Consider the following 19,654-nt stretch of genomic DNA (forward strand, 5'->3'; position numbering starts at 1 on the left):
TTGAATTAAGAACACATTCATTGCTGCTGAACGATCTCTTCGTTGCTTTATTTGATCCTTTGTATATCCCTGCTACTGAAATTCAATATTTTCTTTGGTAAAAAGCAAAGCACTCACAATTATTCTGTCTCTGCAATTTATATGTAGAGTCATGGAGAGTATTTTGAGTATTTTTGAATGAAAATACAAGAAAATAAATTTCTTTCCAAAATCTGCACATAAATATATGAATATGGAACTGATTCACTGCAAATCACTAAGCCAGACGGATTCATTTGGAAAGGTAAAGTGATAGATCCATGCTCCCTTAAAACTGTACAAGTACAGTGCCAATAAAAACAAAGTTGATAAAAGACTAAATTAACCATTTTGACCCAAGTTAACATTCACATTACAGGTTTATTTTGTAGGGTATATCCGATGAATACTCATTCATATAAACATATGCACTGACAAGCATTTATATTAATATCCAGTAACTTTATAGGGTATTGTGTCTGTATAGATATACAGGACCAGCGTTGCCTCTCCCATGTGGGTCAATTGCTCATACATTCATAGGAAACTTTACCATTTATTCTGCCAAAAAAGTACAAATGTGTCAAATGAAGGGACATCAGCTTCCTGTGGTACATTTTCATGTGTTAATACATTTTTTCGAGTGATATATTTTAAAATACTTTTGCAATGCTAGCAGAACTCCAAGATATTATCATTCTCAAACACTTTGACTGTTGGACACATATTAAGCAATGGTCTGACTGCTGACAATGAGGCAGAATTGTATCCATCAATTTCAGTAATAAAAATGTCTATTATAACAGTATAGATGATTTTTTCGTCTCCCTTTATGCACCCTATTTTGGAATTGGCAATTGTCTCTTAGGCTCATCTCACAGTGAAAACCACTGCATTCTCTCAGGAGCACTGAGGCAAGACAAATGCAGTACTCCAACACACTTCCACGCAGCCACCGGCTATTCTTCATATCACAAGTCACACAATCCACAACAGTAGAGTGGGAGCTCAATGGAGGACAGGCCCTACTAAGCTGATCCATGGAATTAACAGGTGCCTGAGAGTGGTCAGATGCCGGTTATTCTTGGCAAATGACATGGCTGGGACTGAACCCGAGCTTCAGTGCGCATTTGCAGCAAACAGCTTAACCACTGAGTTACTCAAGAGCCCAGCCTCCAGAATTACAAGTAGGTTCTATGTGTGTGTGTGTGTGAGAGAGATAGAGAGAGAGAGAGAGAGAGAGAGAGAGAGAATCAAATTAAATGACCCAGAGGAATATTATGCATTAGGCATTACACAAATAATATTAAACTATATGTGTAAATGATAGTCAGTTCCAAAATTTTGCAGAATGTTGGAATTGAATTTGTGTGTGAATTGTGAAGTTCACTGTGTTGACGCTGTTTCAATTTAAAGTGATTATAAATTTAAAGCCCAATGGATGCAGCAGCACCACAGGCCCATGGTCATTCACTTGCCACTTGCAGAGTGCAGCGCCCAAGATGCAGCATGCGCTTCCAAGCATATGCTGCAGGCTCCTCTCACTCTACACTGCTTCCTGTCCAGTGAGGATGGAGCTGTGCTGTTCACGCTCTCTACGGGTATGAAATAATAACCCTATGAGTCATTACTGTGCAGAGTTGAGAACTGATAGTTTAACAAACAACGTCCATCTGACATCCAGCTAAAACTGGGGGTCTAGTGTAATGTAATGCATATCAAGCTATGGCAGTATGGTTTCTGCAATGCAAATGTCTATAGGCTTGAAGAGGTCTGTTGAAGGAAGCCAACATGGCTGTGGAGGGTGTGAGGTAAGTTTGCACAAACACAAGGGCTAAAGTAAAACTGGATCACCAGCAAACAGAGTTGAAGCACAATTTCTCCATTTCTGACTTAGGGCACAGTTTACTTGTAAATCTGCCAACACCAGAAACACAGTGAAGATAGTGAGCAAAAGACAAAAAAAATATATACTTCACTTCACTTGTTATCTAACCTAACCCACACAGCAGGGTACCAGAGCTTCTACACACACATTTGTTGGGGTACTCTACCTCCGGTAGACCTAACATGCCACTGGCCACTAACAATATTAATTAAATATAAGCCATCATTCCTTTTTTTCTCAAGAAGAAAGCAATGTGAGGTGGTTTGGGCTGCAGAAAGACAGTGGGTGCCTTAGATCAATTCTATTTGCAACTAGCCTGCTGTTAATCATCCTAAAAATATACTTCACTATTTTTAAAAGTGCATTGACTCACGGTCTGGAAATGACCGTGAGTCAATGCACCGCATGAGAGAGAGTGTGATCCAAATAAAAGACCTCTGAAGTCATGTTTAATATAGTAACCATACTGCACCACAACTCAACGCATGATGCTGCAAGGTGAGCTATGTCTGCATATGCAAAAACACATGACAAATTTAATTAAGGGATAAATTCCACTGTTACATGGAAAGTGCAAAGCTACACTGGCAAGGTGCACTGGGATGGGAAGATTAAAGTTACTGTTCATATTATGATAAATATTCCTAAAAGAACTCTGTACCATTAACAGCCTAGTATTTTCATAGCATACAGTATTCAGAAGCAAGAGAGTGCTTGTTTTAAATTCTGTGCATGGAGCTGACAGTGTTGATAAAGACCGCATACAACTGTATCTCACTAAATTATCTTCTATTAATAACTACAGATGCATTGCAGGAAACAATGCCGGTTTATTAAAGCAAAATAAATTTGCATATCAGCAATAACTCCTTAAACTCATCTTGGTAATGTATGGAACATTGTTTTGCAGCATTTCATGATTCTGGCGGGTATGTGCTTTGATTTTGATGCAGGTTGTCCTTTTGTAGAGATCCTGCGGGCTTTTGCAGTGACCCTGGTCTTAAAGATCCAGCAAAGTGTATGATCCATTGCACCTGACACTTGCTTCACCAGATGGTGTCTCTGCACTGTGTCTGTGGAAGATAGAAGCTCTTTTTTTCACATGCTCCTTGATATAAAGCCTCCATTATATCAGCCGATGGAGAGGGTGATGGGGAGGAATAGCCCACAGTCTGCAAGAAAAGGGCCGGTTTCAAAGACAGGCCAGGATATGGGATTCTCTGTGACGGCTCAGTGTTATTCAGTGTTATTTTTTTGTGTAATTGAAGTTGACGACATAAGGTGTGTGTGTGATACATTTAAATGTGGTACATGCTATACATACATGACTGATAGGAATTCTGGCAAGGGGACTTACAAAGGCATATTTTTCCATGTACCTTATACATATTGCAGAACGAATGAAGAAATTCAAGAAAAGCAGCGTGTTCAGGCACACAAAGGCAAAGTTAATCCTGAAATTTTATCCCACAACCTCCAAGCATTATCCTATGTCTACAGGCAGTGTGGTTATGACCTATGGAAGCCAGTTTAGTGAATACATGACATACAGCATCGCAGAGCTGACAGTGGTAGGCAGCTTCTGTCATCACAGAGGGCGTGACAAACTGGGTGGCTTCAGATCTTTACGGAAATGACAGGCTGTCCAGGTAGAGACAGACGTGTGACCATGATGGAGAGAGGGTATCCATGGCAGCCCATTCAACACTGTCATGAATTACAGTGTCGCCACACAGGAAGAACTATGTTTTGCAATGAACGATTTGCACGTTTTTTTTTCCACAGATCATTGGAATCATAGTTCTTTCCACTTCATATCCTGGACCCACAGTGATGCTCTTGGAAGGTTACAATGTTGAATGTTATCCTCTGGAAGGCACTAACATGTAATGTATGTTGGATTTATAAAAATAATGTCATTGAATCCATTGGCATCCTCATTTCTGAGATAATATGCTACAGGTTACAAACATTACAGCCCTTTGGGGGAAAAAAGGGTGCCCTTTTCATCAGAAAAGTTGTATTTGTGTTGTAATGTAGCAGTATTATATTATAATAGATTATACATTTAAATATGTATAATATGCCTTTGTATAATTTATGTCATTAACCATTATAACAGTATTATGCATCCATCTGTAACATAAAAAATCTGTTTCTGGGTGACAGCAAGGTGTGTATTTTAGAGCTGGACCCGAATATTTGACTATTCAGATATTCGTTCGTTGGGTAGGTATTCGGTTTTCAATTTTGGGATTCAGATATTCGTTTTTTTTTTTTTTTTTTTTTGTTAAATGTAGGCTATCAATAAAGGCGAACTGCAAAATACATTTTGTCAGCACATTCTTGTACTATATTTATACTTTTTAATTGCACAGTTAAAACATGGAAATATATACCATCTCAGCTTGGGCGCCTGACATCCCTCTCACTCACAGCAGTGAACATCACGCTTCAGTTCACCTTTGCCATTAAAGGGAAGACAAAATACCAAAGACCTCAGCTGTGTGGGAACTCTTTAAATTGAGCAATGACAAGACAAAGGCAGTGTGCCAAATATGCAATTTGAAACTGGCCTACCACGGTGGCACAATAAGCATGAAAAATCACCTGAATGTTGTAAGTAGTAGCCTATTGTTTGATGGTGTAAAAAACGGAGACCATATTAGCTAACTTAGCTTAGCTAGTATTTGCGCTACATACCTTGTTCTATTTATTATGGTTCGTTTTATTCTATATAAGGCCATTTGTTTATTTTTATTTAAATTGTTTGTGTATTGCAATGTGTGCTTCTGTTATTATAATTGCACTACCTTGTTCTATTTATTAGTTCATTCATTTATTTAAATATCCTTTACTGTGTCAGTAATTGGTAAAAATAATAATTGTATTTCTGAGTGATTTGTCATTTCTTTGTCAGAAAAATGTCAGAGTATTAACACTGTTACAGCGGCTATCTTATTAAAAGTGTTGTTATAACAGAAATATGTGTGTTTTGTATCTTTGACTCTTGTTAGGTTCAGGTTGTAAAACGTTATAGACTTAGGCTAATAGCTGACGGAATTTGGAACTGGATTTGGTCCCCAGGTGCTGTACTGTGGCTGCCCACTGCTCTTAGTGTATAGGATGGGTTAAATGCAGAGGACACGTTTCGTTTCAATGTTTTCATATGTGAATACTGAAAAATGACAATAAAGAAATTATAAATAAATATAAATCTTATAAATATAAATCTGAAATCTTAAATTTGTTGGAGCTAGTATGCTGTTTCTGCGCTTCTGCACTTAGGTTTCACAGTGTTGTGTCAGGCGTTGTCTTGGATTCGGAACCTATTATTATGAGTATTTATGTAGGTCTATAATTTATCCATGATAAGAAAAATTGTCACAAGCTGTTATGTCACAAAGAGTGCACAGATAGGACCTTGTTGAACCAAACCCCTTGGGATTACAAACATGCATAAAACACACCAAACCTTTTGGAAAATGTTTTTTATTAACAAATAACAATACAAACAATACTGTAGAATAACACAATCCTTAAAAATTAATGCCTTTAATTAAACTGAAAGACACGTGTTGCAGTGCTATGCCGTCCATCTCAGCCGGGAACGGAGAAATGTCTGGCTGAGTCCTTCCTGAGTCATGCTCAGCAGTCCCCCCATCTGAAGCTTCGAATATTCACTGTTGATTACTACCTAAGCTCCGGAGCCCAAAAAATGGTATTTGGGACAGCCCTAGTGTATTTTCTTTCAACGCAACCCAGCTTGAGGGTCACCTTCACAAGTGTATCTCAGCAAAATGAGCATAACACAACATTAAACCTCTCTGAAGATCATCCCATTCACTGGCATTATCACAAGGGCCTCCAGGGTGGCTAATGCTAGATCAGTTGACAAAGTGTGCCTATGAAATCCATTAGTGTATACATAAATCAGTCCACTTAGTGCCAGCACTATCTACTGTCTGCCATGGTGATGAAACAAGAGGAAACCCTAGCACTGAAGTGTCAACCCCCGTCAAAAAAAAAAAAAAACAGGTTACATCACTTAATGTTGCACATTTGATCAATTAACATGTGACATTAAATATTATAGTGCAAACAGCACATTCCGTTCAAGAAACTAGGACCCTGATTCTTCTTCCCTTCAATATATTGGCCTAATATTCTTGTAAAATATAGCACTGATGCAATTTCAAAATGTGTTCTATGACCAATGTCTGCCACTTCAGCATGTTTCAAAAGCTCATCTTGCACTGGGAAATTTCCTGGCAATGTAAGTACCTGCCAGTGCAAACTATTCTGAGAGATTTGCAGGCATAATTTCCATCTTTCCCCAGTTCATCACACTTCCTGAATTCGTATAATCTTTGATTTTTACACCAATCCCTACAGTAGGTACTGTATCTTAGGTACAAATGGCATCTTAGGTACAAATGGCTATGACCACAGGGTGGATCTGTGTCTCTGCACTTTTCTGCCATTGAATTCAGGGATGAAATTACTATTTATTATGACCAGGGCCAAACAGGTGTATAAAGTAGATGCCCATGATTAAAAATTAGTGGTAATCTTGGTTACTGCCCCGTCATTAATACCATTTTCCTTTCAAGAGGTGCGGATGTCATTAACAGGGGTACCTGATCTAAAACAGAGATGAGCAAGCTCAACAATGACAATGATACCATGAGCCTCAGACAAGGTCATTGGTCTAAAATAAAGAGTGCAGTATCTTCCCTTAAGGTGCCCCTGTGTTGTTTTGTGTGTCATAGTTTCAGTGTGGTCATTTGTCTCTTATTGCATCATATTTCAACATTAAATCACATCTATATTGCTCACGAGCATGGAACTCTGATTTTCTTCCCTTTTTTCCTTTCCTTCCCTTCATGAAGCCAAATATTTTATATACACATATTTGATTTTTTGTGTACTTTATTTATTTTAATTTCTACTATCCCTTGGAAACACTATCAACAGGGGCTCAGTGTTGACTTGGCACATTCAGGCTACCTCCTCCCTGGACCTAGACTAGCTACAGCCCTTAAAACAAGCTTAACACTTGTAACACTTCTGAACTATTGAAAGCTTGCTGGTTTTTCAATTGACAGCTAATAATTGTGTTTATATACCGGTAGTACAGGTAAAAGTTGCATTGCTTTGGGAACAAAACATTTTCTCATAATACACATCATCAGCCTACTGTCAGGCAGCACAGGGTAGGACACAGTCGCAGACCCCAAAAGACGCGAGGGCAGAGAAAAAACACACGGCAGAATCAAAAAACCAGAATACAGGCAGGGTCAAAAACCAGGGAAGCAGTCCGTGGGCAAATCCAAAGCGGGATAGTCAGAACGGGCAGGGTCAGACAACAGGAAGGCACGATCAAGCAAACTAAGCAAAAGCGGCAGGCAAACAACGGAGTCAAAAACGGGCAGGTCGAAAATCACAAGAATAGCGAGTAAAGAAAACGCGGGGACGAAACAGGCAAAAAACACTGAGACGAACTAGCAATGACTGCACAGCGAGCAGGGTATAAATAAGGACAGACCGACGAGGGGATGAGATGCAGGTGCGCAGGTAATAAGGCGGAGACAGGGCGGAGAGAAGGGCCGGGCAGAAACACAAGGAGAAAAAAAGGAAAAAAAACCAAAAGCGCAGGGCTAGGAGGCGGGAGTACTGACACCTACAATCATATACAAGGTTTGCACGTTATTTTCCTGGTAACTGGAATTCCCTCATTCTATTTCTACATCATAAATTTGACATTTCTCTTCAGACAGTCAAGACTTTGGTCCACAAAATGATTTCTATTGAGAGCTATCATTCAAATGACATTCTGCTGAAGGCACATTCTCTCCACTGGCATTGTGTTGGTCAAAGGTGGTACCTTTTGCCACTGAGCATTTGAGATATCACATTTGACTTGACTGTGAATGTAGGGTAAGCTGAATTATTAAATATAATGTGGAAAAAAAACACCTTATACCTTGGCCAATTGTAGAGACTCTTCCACTCTGATCTGAAGGATAACAGGATTTAGACCTCTGTGGTCTGAAGCAAGTCTGGGGAGTTTTTTATTTATTTATTTATTTACATCAGTAAAGCATGAGTAGAACATTCAATGCTCTCATCCATATCCACTCCCACCACACACGAAAAGGCTTTTCACGCTGATCTTTGCTGAATTTGTGTTTGGGCAACCAAAGCACAGACAGCTTTACAAGCTTCCAGCGAGCTACTGATTGATATTTGCGACAGCACCAATCGTGTCAATAAGACCTCCATTCCAGCATACACCGATATGCAATGAAATGCAACAGTGTTGAGCGCCCAGACAAAATGAGGTCTCTGTGACCTTCAACCATGGAGGGTGAATCACTTCACTGCAACCAGGCCCACAATAAAGGTTAATTGAAATCAGCTTCCATGATATAGGACTGTCACTATGCAATTTATTCCAGACAGACATAAACATACTTTTGCTTTTCTTTAATGAGGCATTGACACATACAGATACTGGCCTTGATAAATGAAATATGACCAGCTGAAAGATGTTATACATAATATGTGGTTTCAAAAAAGAAAAAAAAAAGTGCATAAATTTGCCTCCATCCATCACAACTCAGGTGACAGATTATGTTAGACCTTCATTAAATTCATTAAATTCCTTCATTTGAGCAACAACTGTAAGTGGTCATTTGCGCAATAGTTAAACATAGCCAGAGAATTAAATAGACGGACTCTGACATAGCCTAACTGTCGTATTAAAGGCAATTACTAGTCCCACCCCATTAGATGTTGCTCTCTTGTTTAACTTTTAACGTTTTAATGACCTGCGAACGCATAGAGGAAAACCTGTAACATCATTTTTTTTTACTGTGATGCAACCTCTCAGTGTTCACCATAGCTAATGCAAGCTCCCTACTATTGCCCTCCCGCATGAAAGCTGATGTGTGGAACCACTTTGGATTTTGTAAACTTGACACTGGCATTGCAGATAACAGCAATGCAATATGTAAGATTTGCAACGCCGAGGTGAGATACAGTTTGCAGTAATACAACAAACCTACGTAACCATTTAACAAGACATCATCCAGATGTGCTGGTGCTAACCCCACAACCAGACAGGCAGCAGACAATTGAGATGGCATTTTCCAACAAAATTCCTCACAACTCACCTTGTGCACAAAATTTCACTGAATCAATTGCGATTTTCATTTGCAAAGACATACGGCCCTATAGCATTGTGGAAAACGAAGGATTCTGTAACATGCTCAATGTGCTGGAGCCACGCTATGCCATCCCAGGCCGCAAACAGATGAGTGAAGTCATAATCCCGCGGCTGCATGGGGAGCTAAAGAAAAGCGTTGCCCTGTCCCTACAATCAGCTGATAGGGTGGCTCTCACATGTGATGGGTGGACTTCATGGAGCCAAGACTCCTATATCACAATTACCTGTCACTACATAGGTAATGACTGGATTCCCATGTCTAACGTGCTGTAGACCAGGGCCATACATGCCAGCCACACAGGGGCAAACATATCCCAGTTGCTGTCAGAGGCCTTGGATGAATGGAACCTCACTAATAAGGATTCGGTCATTGTGACTGATAACACTGCGAACATGGTCCGTGCAGTGGAGATGATGGAGCTGCTCCGTGTCAGGTGTTTCGCTCATACCCTGAGCCTGGCTGGCCTCACAAGCTGCGCTGAAGCTTCCAGCCATCTCGCGCTTGGCCAGGCGTATTGTCATGTTCTTTCACAGGAGCACCAAGGCCAGTTATGTTTTGAAATGAAACAAGCGTTGCTGAACCTGGCCTGCCACAAACTGAAAATGGACGTAGTGACCATGCTGGAAAGACTCCTAGAGCAACAACCAGCTATCTCAGCTGTGCTGCTTCCACCCGAGGTCTGCTGGAGGGAAAAGGAAGGCACTCTCACAGAGGCAGACATAACAGTGGCAGAGCACATCGCTAAAGCTCTATGTCCAGTGAAATCAGCTACACTGGTGATTAGGGCTGGGTATTGGCAGAGATTCCCCGATCCGATTCGATTCCGATTCACAAACTAACGATTCAATTCAATCCGATTCGATAGGAATGAGATATCACATACTGTAGCAGCTTTCCATATTTGGACAGATGTTTAAAAAGCTCTAAAGGAACACAAATTTACAAATGCAGAGTCACTGGAAACAAATTATGAAAATCACTAAAGAAAAGGCCCAAAGGTTTGTACAGTCATGCGCCGCTTAACGTCCATTTGGACAACATCCGTTCGCATATAGTCCCATAAGGTTATAATAAAGTTTAAAAATCCAGATCGCAGAACGGGACGTAGCAGACGTAGTCGGACATAGTGAAGGCAATGCTTCCCGCACGCAACACGTGTATCACGTCTCTTGGAAATAAAGTGATTGCGCTGCCAGGCGTATAATGGTACAGTACATAGTATACCATATAATATGTCTTAATAATCAACGCCTACGCTAATGTCTTATGTATGTACTGTACTTTCTATCAGTGTTTTAATGTGAACTTTGCATACCTACAATTAAAAAGTTCACCATATAACAGTGTATGCTTCGACTCGTAAACAGCAGCATCCAATCTCGTGCCTATTCCATGGTTTGCTAAGTATACAGTATGGTGTTTGCACAACCTCCACATCACATAACGTCCTATTTCACAGAACGTATTGTGGACGCTAAGCGACGCATAGCTGTGTATCAAAATCTTTTTATTTGAGGAACACATGGGTATAGTTCCTTAAAAAACGAAACCAACCTGTATCATTGCCTACTTATTAATGACACGAAGCAGCAATGTGTTTGCATTAGTTAGCTCAGGGAAAGCTGGTTTGTACGGTAGCTACAATGACTGACAAAACGTAGCTGACTGCCAGTAGCAACTCTGCAATTGTGAATGTTTTCTTGCTAGCCTAATATGAACAACTAGCTAGCTACCTAGCAAACAAACATGAACAACTACATTTCTCTTGAATTGCGCTAAATTACATTGCATTTGTGAGCAGGTTTTGCTGTTCAGTTTAGCTAGCTAGCTAGTTAGGTAGCTAGGTAGTGGTTGTGCACTGTATTAAAGTTAAAGCTAAATATGTATACCAGGCATCAGATTTTGGACAACCTGCTCCACGCATCATTTTTTTTATGTCTCTGTACGTATCAAGAGACAAATTGTAGAGTATGGGGAAACCCCGCACTGCCACGATAAGCTTTTCCTCCATGTTTGACTGGAACCAAAATGTTGGATCATTTGTGTCAGCAACGTGTGTCACGCTGCCTTTGCCGTGTCGCATCGCTCAGTATTTGCATAAAACAGACCTTGAATCTAGTCTATTTTAGCCCCACCTAGTTGGCTTTGCAGCTGCCACTTGTCTCTTGAAGCTGTAAATCGTGAACTCTCAATGAAAATTAATGGCAGCCGGTCGCTTTGTCTCTCTCCTGTGTCATCCGTGTGACCGTAGGGTTAGCCACGGTGAACACTGAGAGGTTGCATCACAGTTAAAAAAAAAAAATGATGTAACAGGTTTTCCTCTATGCGTTCGCAGGTCGTTAACCGTTAAAAGTTAAGCGAGAGAGCGACATCTAATGGGGGGGTCTAGTCATTGCCTTTAATACGACAGTTAGGCTATGTCAGAGCCCGTCTATTTAATTCTCTGGCTATGTTTAACCGTTTCGGAAATGAACCTAGAAAACGGGAAAAAAATGCATATTCGCCTAAAAAATCGATCCATAAATTTTACAGATCGATATGGAATCGGATGAATTTTTTAAAAAACAATTGATCGAAAAAAAAAAACCGATATTTTTGCACACTCCTACTGGTGATGTCCGAGGAGAGTTCCCCTACTTTATCTGTAATTGCCCCTTTGCACTCACAGCTGCTTGAAGAGATGCGCCACGGCAAAGGTGATTCCACTGTTATTAAGGATCTCAAATCTGCCATGCACGATGACTTGAGGTTCAGGTTTTAAAAAACAACTATCATCTATTAAATTTATCTTCTGAGTGACAGCAGTATAGGACACATTATGATTAAAATGTGTGTGTGTGTGTGGTGTGTTGATGATGCTGTAAAATGATTCCAATGTGCTTGTCTAATCTTTGAAGATACTCAAACTTGAAGGAAAAGCTGTATGTTGTGTCTGCCCTGGACCCTCATTTCAAGACCCTTCCTTTCGCCTCTGTTGAGGACCATGAGGACACATTTACCAAGTTGATCAGTGAGACTGCCTCTCTTGAAATTGATTTGAAACAGATATTCATACAGTGTCAACTACAGAAAGTGCAGCACATAAATATGGTAAATTAAAACAGAATGGAGGACAAAAATGCGTGTACACTACCCCTACGCAGCCAACTGTTTACAATTCCTAACTCTTTACAAATGTGAGTGACTTGAAACATTTTACAATTCATGCCTGTTTTTCCTAAATGCATTACATGTTTTTAAATCAAATACTTTGTGGCATCACCATGGATGACCTGATTTTTAAGTGCAGCAGATTCAAACAAAACAAAAACAGATGTCTTCAGCTCAAATGGGCACTTCTTTTTTTTTTTGCATTACCCTTTGAGTTTCAAAAACAAGAAGGAATCCTGTTTATCCCTGTATTCACACAGAGAGCATAAAAAAATCTGGGCCAATGTGCCTGTTGTGACCTGATACCTATCTTGCAGTACCATAAATAATGTTGTGTAGAGTGCCCCTTTCTACATTGTTAAATTTAGCTGCCATTTTGAGGGACTACATGTAGAGTCCTTAAACTGATAAGGTAATACTTTAGCAACAGCTACAGGAAGTTAGGTTGTGCTTGCTTTTGTATATCAATAGCACTTATGTTTGAGTGCTAGAGTTACCGATAAGTGTGTTCAGAAATATTTGCTGATAAAAGCTCAAGAGTCTACACTGGTAACATAAAGTGTTTGCTGTGAGTTGAGAGACAACCACTTGAAGAAGAAAAAAAAAAAAAAAACTGTTGTATCCAGCTGTATGAAGTTTTGTGGGAAATGGTCCCCCTTCATGAATGAGAGAAAATACTGTTGAAATGTTTTTAAATAGTGGTATTACAATCTATAATTGATTCCTTTGCTTGTATGTATTCCAGTAAAAAAAATATCTCTATACAGCTGCCAAAACATGGTATATGTAAATACACAAACTGGTGAATAATGTTTATGTCAAAAGTGAACATTCAACCGAGGCAAAAAAATCAAGGCAATCTAAAGATTTTACAGACTCATGATATTGCATTCCCAGACAACAACATGGGAAAACACTAAAGCACCATTAAAATGTAATGAGTTCAAGCAAGGTTAGTCACATATGGGTGCACATTTATTTAATAGCATTTGTCATGTGCCGCAGGCTACTGTAATAAGGATCTCATATTTTCTACTTAACGTAAACAACCTGCGGACAACATGCTGGAAACAAACAATATTCTGCAGACAACACAGTATTCATTTATAATAACATTACGTTTTGTATAATTACTTGTAATAACATATCTGGTATATGCCAATACTCTTTCCAGATACCTTGTCAACATTTCTGGCATAAAGTATACTAAATATCTTTGGTCACAATAAACCACATAAAATGATAGATCAACGTGTTCCTCTAAAATAATTCAGACATGTAGAGTGCAAAGGCACTTCACTGCAGTTCATGACAATAAGCAACAACACAGCTGTGTGGGAGAAAGGTTCTGACCAGAAAAATATACATGGCAGTGTATATACTACTATTATACTACTATTCACTTTCAGGTTACTTACTATTATTCTGTTTTGTATCCATCGAATCTGATCTCAACAGACCTACAAATACTTTTACAACAACTTCAGAAATGGATGGGCACCAATACAGACAGAATTTTAAAGTAAAGCAATAATCAATGACTGAGAGAACAATAAGAACACATAAAAAGTTCTTAGTGGTTCACGTATTTTATATGATATCAGCCATAAATAGGACAATCTGTTGCTTTAGTATTCAGAAATGTACTGGTAAGACCGAATTTTAAAAATCCCATTTCAATCCATTCATATGTAATGAATTACATATATTTCTCAGTGAGTCGTCTGTTCTCATCTCAAAGCACCTGTTTTTGTGTGCATCTGGTGTTACTCATCCTGTTACTCACCTCATTTATCTTACATATATTCCCATATCTGTTTTTTTTTCCTAACACAACTTTAATTTGACTCAATCTGACTAAACTACAGAGCATAATGCTAGATGGACAAACATTAATATATTAATACAGTACTTGCTGCAGCATTCATTAAAACATGAGGATTGATGAAACAGCCCATTGTGTACTCCAAATCTAATGCTGTGAATAAATTAAAAAGCCTTTATAGATATCAGTGTTAAACAACATTGGTTGAGTGCATAAAAACACCCAGTTATGAGCAAATAGCATGTGAGAGTAGGAAACGGAGTAACATCTTTTAACTCTCTGCTGCAAAAAGAGACAGCCTTCAAGGACACTTATCTCAGTAACATTAATTGCACTATGAAGGAATATGCAGAAATGAATGCTTACCACAAAGACAAGAGTTCTTTTAGTAAGCCAGCATTATACTCTCTAACATTAACATGAAAAACACAATGATGTCTCCAGAGCCTGCTTCTCAAACTAGATAGGTCATTCACTAGCTAGCAAATCCAGCAGTACCATTAGATAATGTCTGCAATGCTACTGTAGCAACAATAGTGTAAAGATCTTAAAGCTACTTTTATTTTATGAAAGCAATATGGCAAGAGAACCCGTGGCACATCATGAAAATGATTTGCAGCAGTAGGCTATCAATTACAAGTCACTATATTAAGCAGTTGGAAACTGTTTCATTTAAAGAGAAAAAGTAGTGTGTGTATATGTGTGTGTGTTTGTGTGTACATGCACACACACACACACAGAGGGTGTGCAAGATGAGGCTGGTCTGTCTGCTGTGTCCTCCACAATGGCCATGAAACAAGGCCTTGACTCGCCACCAGATGAACGGCAATGAGAGGACCCTATTTCCTAATCGCGCCAAAGGACAGGGTTATGATTCAGATTTGCATAGAATTGATGGTATGGTATGAATTACATGTTGAAATTTGATAACAGAGTCTTGTCAAAGTCGTGCTTATTTTGACAAGTGATGTACTGATGTTCCAGACACACCACTGCTCACACTATGAAATATACATATATGTATTTTTTGCATCCACCTCCATCAGGATTGTTTACATCTCTGAATCAGAAAGAAATATCTTACTTTTTTCCCTTTTAGCAGCATTGGCTATACCTATGACTTGGTGGTCAGAATTCCCTTATATGGGATTTTGGGGGGATTTACTTGTGGTAATTTAATTGTGTGTTTCAGCATGTTTCATGAATCCCCCTAGACTTTTTCATACACACTTTTCCCAATAACAAAATATGATGTTTCTACAAACATTTTGATGAATGGGGCTGATTTTACTGATTGCTTTCATTTTAAACAGATTGTAAGATCAACTGCTTGCAACTCTCTTTGATAAATGATAACATTGTTTTTAGTCATCGGTGACTGAAATATAATGTATCCTAACAGGTTCTGTTGGATCTATTTTGGCAATTATCCATTCTGAATATCCAGCTCACTTTTCTGTGCTTGGGTTCAAATCACATATACTGTACTTGTGTAACCCGACAAATCTCACTTAATTTCTGAGATAGATGTCGAGTGTGTGTGTGCGTGTGTGTGCGTGCATGTGTGTTTTTATTTCTTCAAGAAAAGGAGAAACATCTACCACATGGATTATACCATGGACTATACACAAAACTGTCTATAGCATTAGAGCAAAAGGTTTGTTGATGTGGGTGTTATTCTTCTGTACAGTTACATATAGGTTGAGTCCACTGGATGCAGTGGAACACACTGCCCTGGAAGGGAACCCTTGGGTTGAATCCCATCCAGGGGAAAATCCGGTCAAAAGTAAAGAGAATCAGCCATGCATATGGGATAGACAAAAGCTATTACTGCCAGAACAGTGGTCAATTAATCTGTCTCAAAATTAGCCTAATCTAGAGTCAAAGCCTATTTCTTTATTAGGCTGTATTGTGGTATTTGTTTTTCAGTTCCCAGTGCCATACGAAATTGATCAAATCAACAGACAAGTAATTTATATTGTCAAGCGTTTAAGAGCTGCTTCATTATGTCAGTGGGCTGTTTTGTTTCCTCTGCATCAGTGTAATTGTAAAGCGTCTGCAATCTGCAATTACGTCCACCATTCTGGCATCTGCAGTAGGCTGCTAAAAGCAAGTGTTATGGTGTAAGCATCGAATTAGGGAGGGAAGGGTAATGACAACATTCACACAACTCCTGAGAGTATTTTCATACAACTCTTTAGAGGTCATCTCCTTTGGCTGTGCAGTTATTGAGTAAATGCAGTGGAGTATTTGATTTGTGAAAGAAGAGAGAGACACCCTGTATGGCCCCACCTGTGTCCAGCATTTCAGCTTATTATGGGCTATTCCCATCAGTGCTGTTCACCGGGAGCAATCCGCTCTGCTCAGTGTGCCACAGGCCCCCTGGTTTCCACTTTTCCCAGGTATGAATGTCTGATTTCTGCCATTGTGTAGACTGCATACACATACTGTAAATGCAAGCCTTTCCAGTTATATGGCAACACACTCTATATTACCTATAGTGCATAACTGGTACGATGTAACTGCAGCAAGTGTGCAGTCAGTGTAAGCATCACACTCTTACTGGCTGTATGAAACTGGCACACAACATTTGGATTGCAACACCTAGAAGTATAACACAATGTGCTAACTTCACCAGTTTTAAATTCCAGTTACAATCATGCCCAATCATGTGACCACTAATCAACTGCAAAATGAAATAGATATAATGTCCAGTGTCTTTGCCTTTTTTCCCATTCCTTTTCCTACATCACATTGCTTTAGTTATTTGCTAGGCATTCACCTTTATCCAGGACACAGCACCATTTCAGAATTTATCAGTTTACAAAGCACTGCTGTGTATTTCCAGATGCCTTGGTCAAGGGGACTATGGTAACCCTGCACTGGTGATTCAGACCTTCTGGCTACAAGCAGAGCCCCTAAACCACTACGCCACACTGCTGCTCTGCTGTGTAGAAAAGTGGTTGTGATGATGCTGCCCTGATGTATTTTGCTCCCTGGGACTAATTTGCCTTTCCGCTTCCATTAGCTAGATGAAATCAATGCTAAAGCTTTGAACTAGAAGCTCATCAAAACAACAACTAGATATGTACTGTATCCTTCCGATTGAAATATAATATAATATAACACAGAGTATTCACCTTGCCATTTTATTTATTTATTTTTCACAGATTACAGATTCCACGTATCTTATTGTTCTGCAACACTGCCACACATGAATGACAGAGCACAGGAGGCATTTAAAGGCTGCTCTCCTGAATGTAAAAAAAAAATGTAACTGAATGCTTGATTCTTTATACTCAGCAAATTCCATACAGAAACTGGCTGAGAAGAATTCCATGTTATTACACCTTCCCACTGTTCCATAAATCCATGTTCAAAAGTGGTCTGTTTGTTTCTTACAATGTAACTGGCAATTGGTATTGGTGCATGTTTGAAATGTTTAAAGAACTGTCCAAGTATGCATTCTCTGTGGTGACAATTAAATTCCAAGGCAGGTCCAGACTTGTATCAAACTCTAACTACTTGGAGGATTGACTCCCCATGCGTATTACAAAACAAGGTTACTCTCCAAAAGAACCAATCTATAACTAAGCATTGAAGATAACTACATTACACACATATCTTACTGTATCCTGTGTACACAGATTAAAATTAGGTACATAAAATTCGAAGAGATTAAAAAAAACGCAAGAGCCTTGCAGTCCTTCTGCTTCTGCACTAATAGAAGCAGGAGAAGGAGTGTTTATTGCATCCCAATTGCTAGGCAGCTCATGTCTTGTTATAACTTGAAGCCACAGATGAGCACCATGTGTCTGTGACATGTCACACAAATTAATGAAGCTCAAGGCAACAGCCTCTGCTAGAGCAGCAGCAGCATATGCGCCATCCCAGCACACACCCAGAAATAATAAATGCAATGTTGAGGCTAAATCATCTTCACTGTTTATTCTACTGAGGCACGGGCTGAAGTGCCGTTATCCGTCATGTCTGTTTGTTGCCATTAATTAGATGGAAAAAATAAAATCCTTTCTCTGTGCCGAAGGATACATTTGTTACATGAAAGAAGAGTGACTCTGAATTGTTTCTCATAGGAAACTATTTTGTAATTTCTGAGGTGTCGTCCAGACAAGGAAATACAGTAATACAGAGCCCAGACCTCAGTTAAATGACTGTATTGCTACACAGGCGTCCTATGGAGCTGTAGCTAGAAAAGTGTTCCACTGAAGGGGTAGGTACACGCTTTATAGCAGGTCTTCTACATGCCATTTCCTCTATCGCACTGCAAGTAGTCAGTGAGCTGAAATATAGCACATTTAGCAGTGCTTTTCTTTCTGCAGTGCATACTTTTCCAGAATGCCTTTTCCCCCTTGGCAGTTGACACTAAATATAGACAATGCTGAAGACAGCTCCAACCGACACTAAATGGTCAGTGGTAGAACACTATCTGTGTGAATACAAACTGACTTTTCTTTACAGCTACTGACTGCATTTTTGGGTATGCAATTATTGAAGCAATCAAAACAAATGGTTCAAAGAGTCAGAGAATGAACACATACTCATAACATATTAAGCAGAGGGCGGAAGGAAAGTACCATAGTAATTGCACTGCTGTTTTGAAAAATACATCGTATTCATTCGCTGATAATTTGGGGAGACTTTCACAAATGTACACAAAGAGCTGAGTAGACTTGTGTTTCTCTATTAAGTGCAGCACCTTATATATGCATTACAATCAAAGTATCCAGTTGCTACACATTGTCAATGTTCAAATTACAATTCACGTATTAGCTTGTGCAGAGCAGGACTGTCGAATTTCATCCCAGTTCACTTGGTAGAAATGCAAATCGAAGCTTCTCAAGGACAAAAGATCTCAAAGCAGTGTTTCAAGCGTATGTTGTTTTAAGAAGAAAAGCAGCAAACTCACCTAGAATTCCTAGTCTGTAATTGATGGTCACCACAATGACGTTGCCGTAGCTGGCCAGGACGCTGCCATCGACCATGTTCCCTGTACCTTCCATATATGATCCACCGTGAATGTACACCATGACCGGCTTCAAGCCATTCTCATCATGAATGTCTGGAAAGAAAAACACAGACTCAACACAACAGAGCCCCCAAAATAAACATACATCTGTTCATATTGTTCCTAATCATAGATATTTTCGCATTCTCATGCTCTGTTCACACAAATGAGCATCATCCTTACTATTTGTTTTTATAGAGAATTTGTACAAAGGTTTGTTGCACGTCACTTTAAGCTAAATTGCAGGCCAGTTAAATCATTGAAATAAAAAGGCTGTCTCCTCGTCTTACCAGAATAATCCAGAAAACCTTTCTTAACCTTTCATTCAAACGACTGAATCAATGTTAAAAAGTACACTGTACATTAAGAAAAGAAAAAAAAACTTTTAAAATAAAGTGGTAACATGTTCAGTTATTTGTCTGGAAATTCGGTGAAGACTTTTACCACTGCAGATAAAGCAGGCTATGATGATCAGCAGTAATTATCAAAAAAGCTTTCAAAGCTAGAGTGGTGGT

The 19,654-nt window shown here is 39.2% G+C and overlaps 1 protein-coding gene across 2 annotated transcripts in view; it reads right to left on the reverse strand.

Annotated features, from left to right (window-relative positions):
- Positions 1 to 19,654, reverse strand: part of LOC118788957 (neuroligin-4, X-linked-like) — a 53,287-nt gene that overhangs the window by 14,662 nt on the left and 18,971 nt on the right. For both annotated transcript variants that reach the window (XM_036545183.1, XM_036545182.1), the window contains one exon: positions 19,041 to 19,193. In XM_036545183.1, coding sequence (XP_036401076.1) covers positions 19,041 to 19,193 — 153 coding nt within the window. The remainder of the gene's footprint in view (positions 1 to 19,040; positions 19,194 to 19,654) is intronic.

This window comes from Megalops cyprinoides, chromosome 14, assembly GCF_013368585.1.
Source record: "Megalops cyprinoides isolate fMegCyp1 chromosome 14, fMegCyp1.pri, whole genome shotgun sequence".
Taxonomy (NCBI): domain Eukaryota; kingdom Metazoa; phylum Chordata; class Actinopteri; order Elopiformes; family Megalopidae; genus Megalops; species Megalops cyprinoides.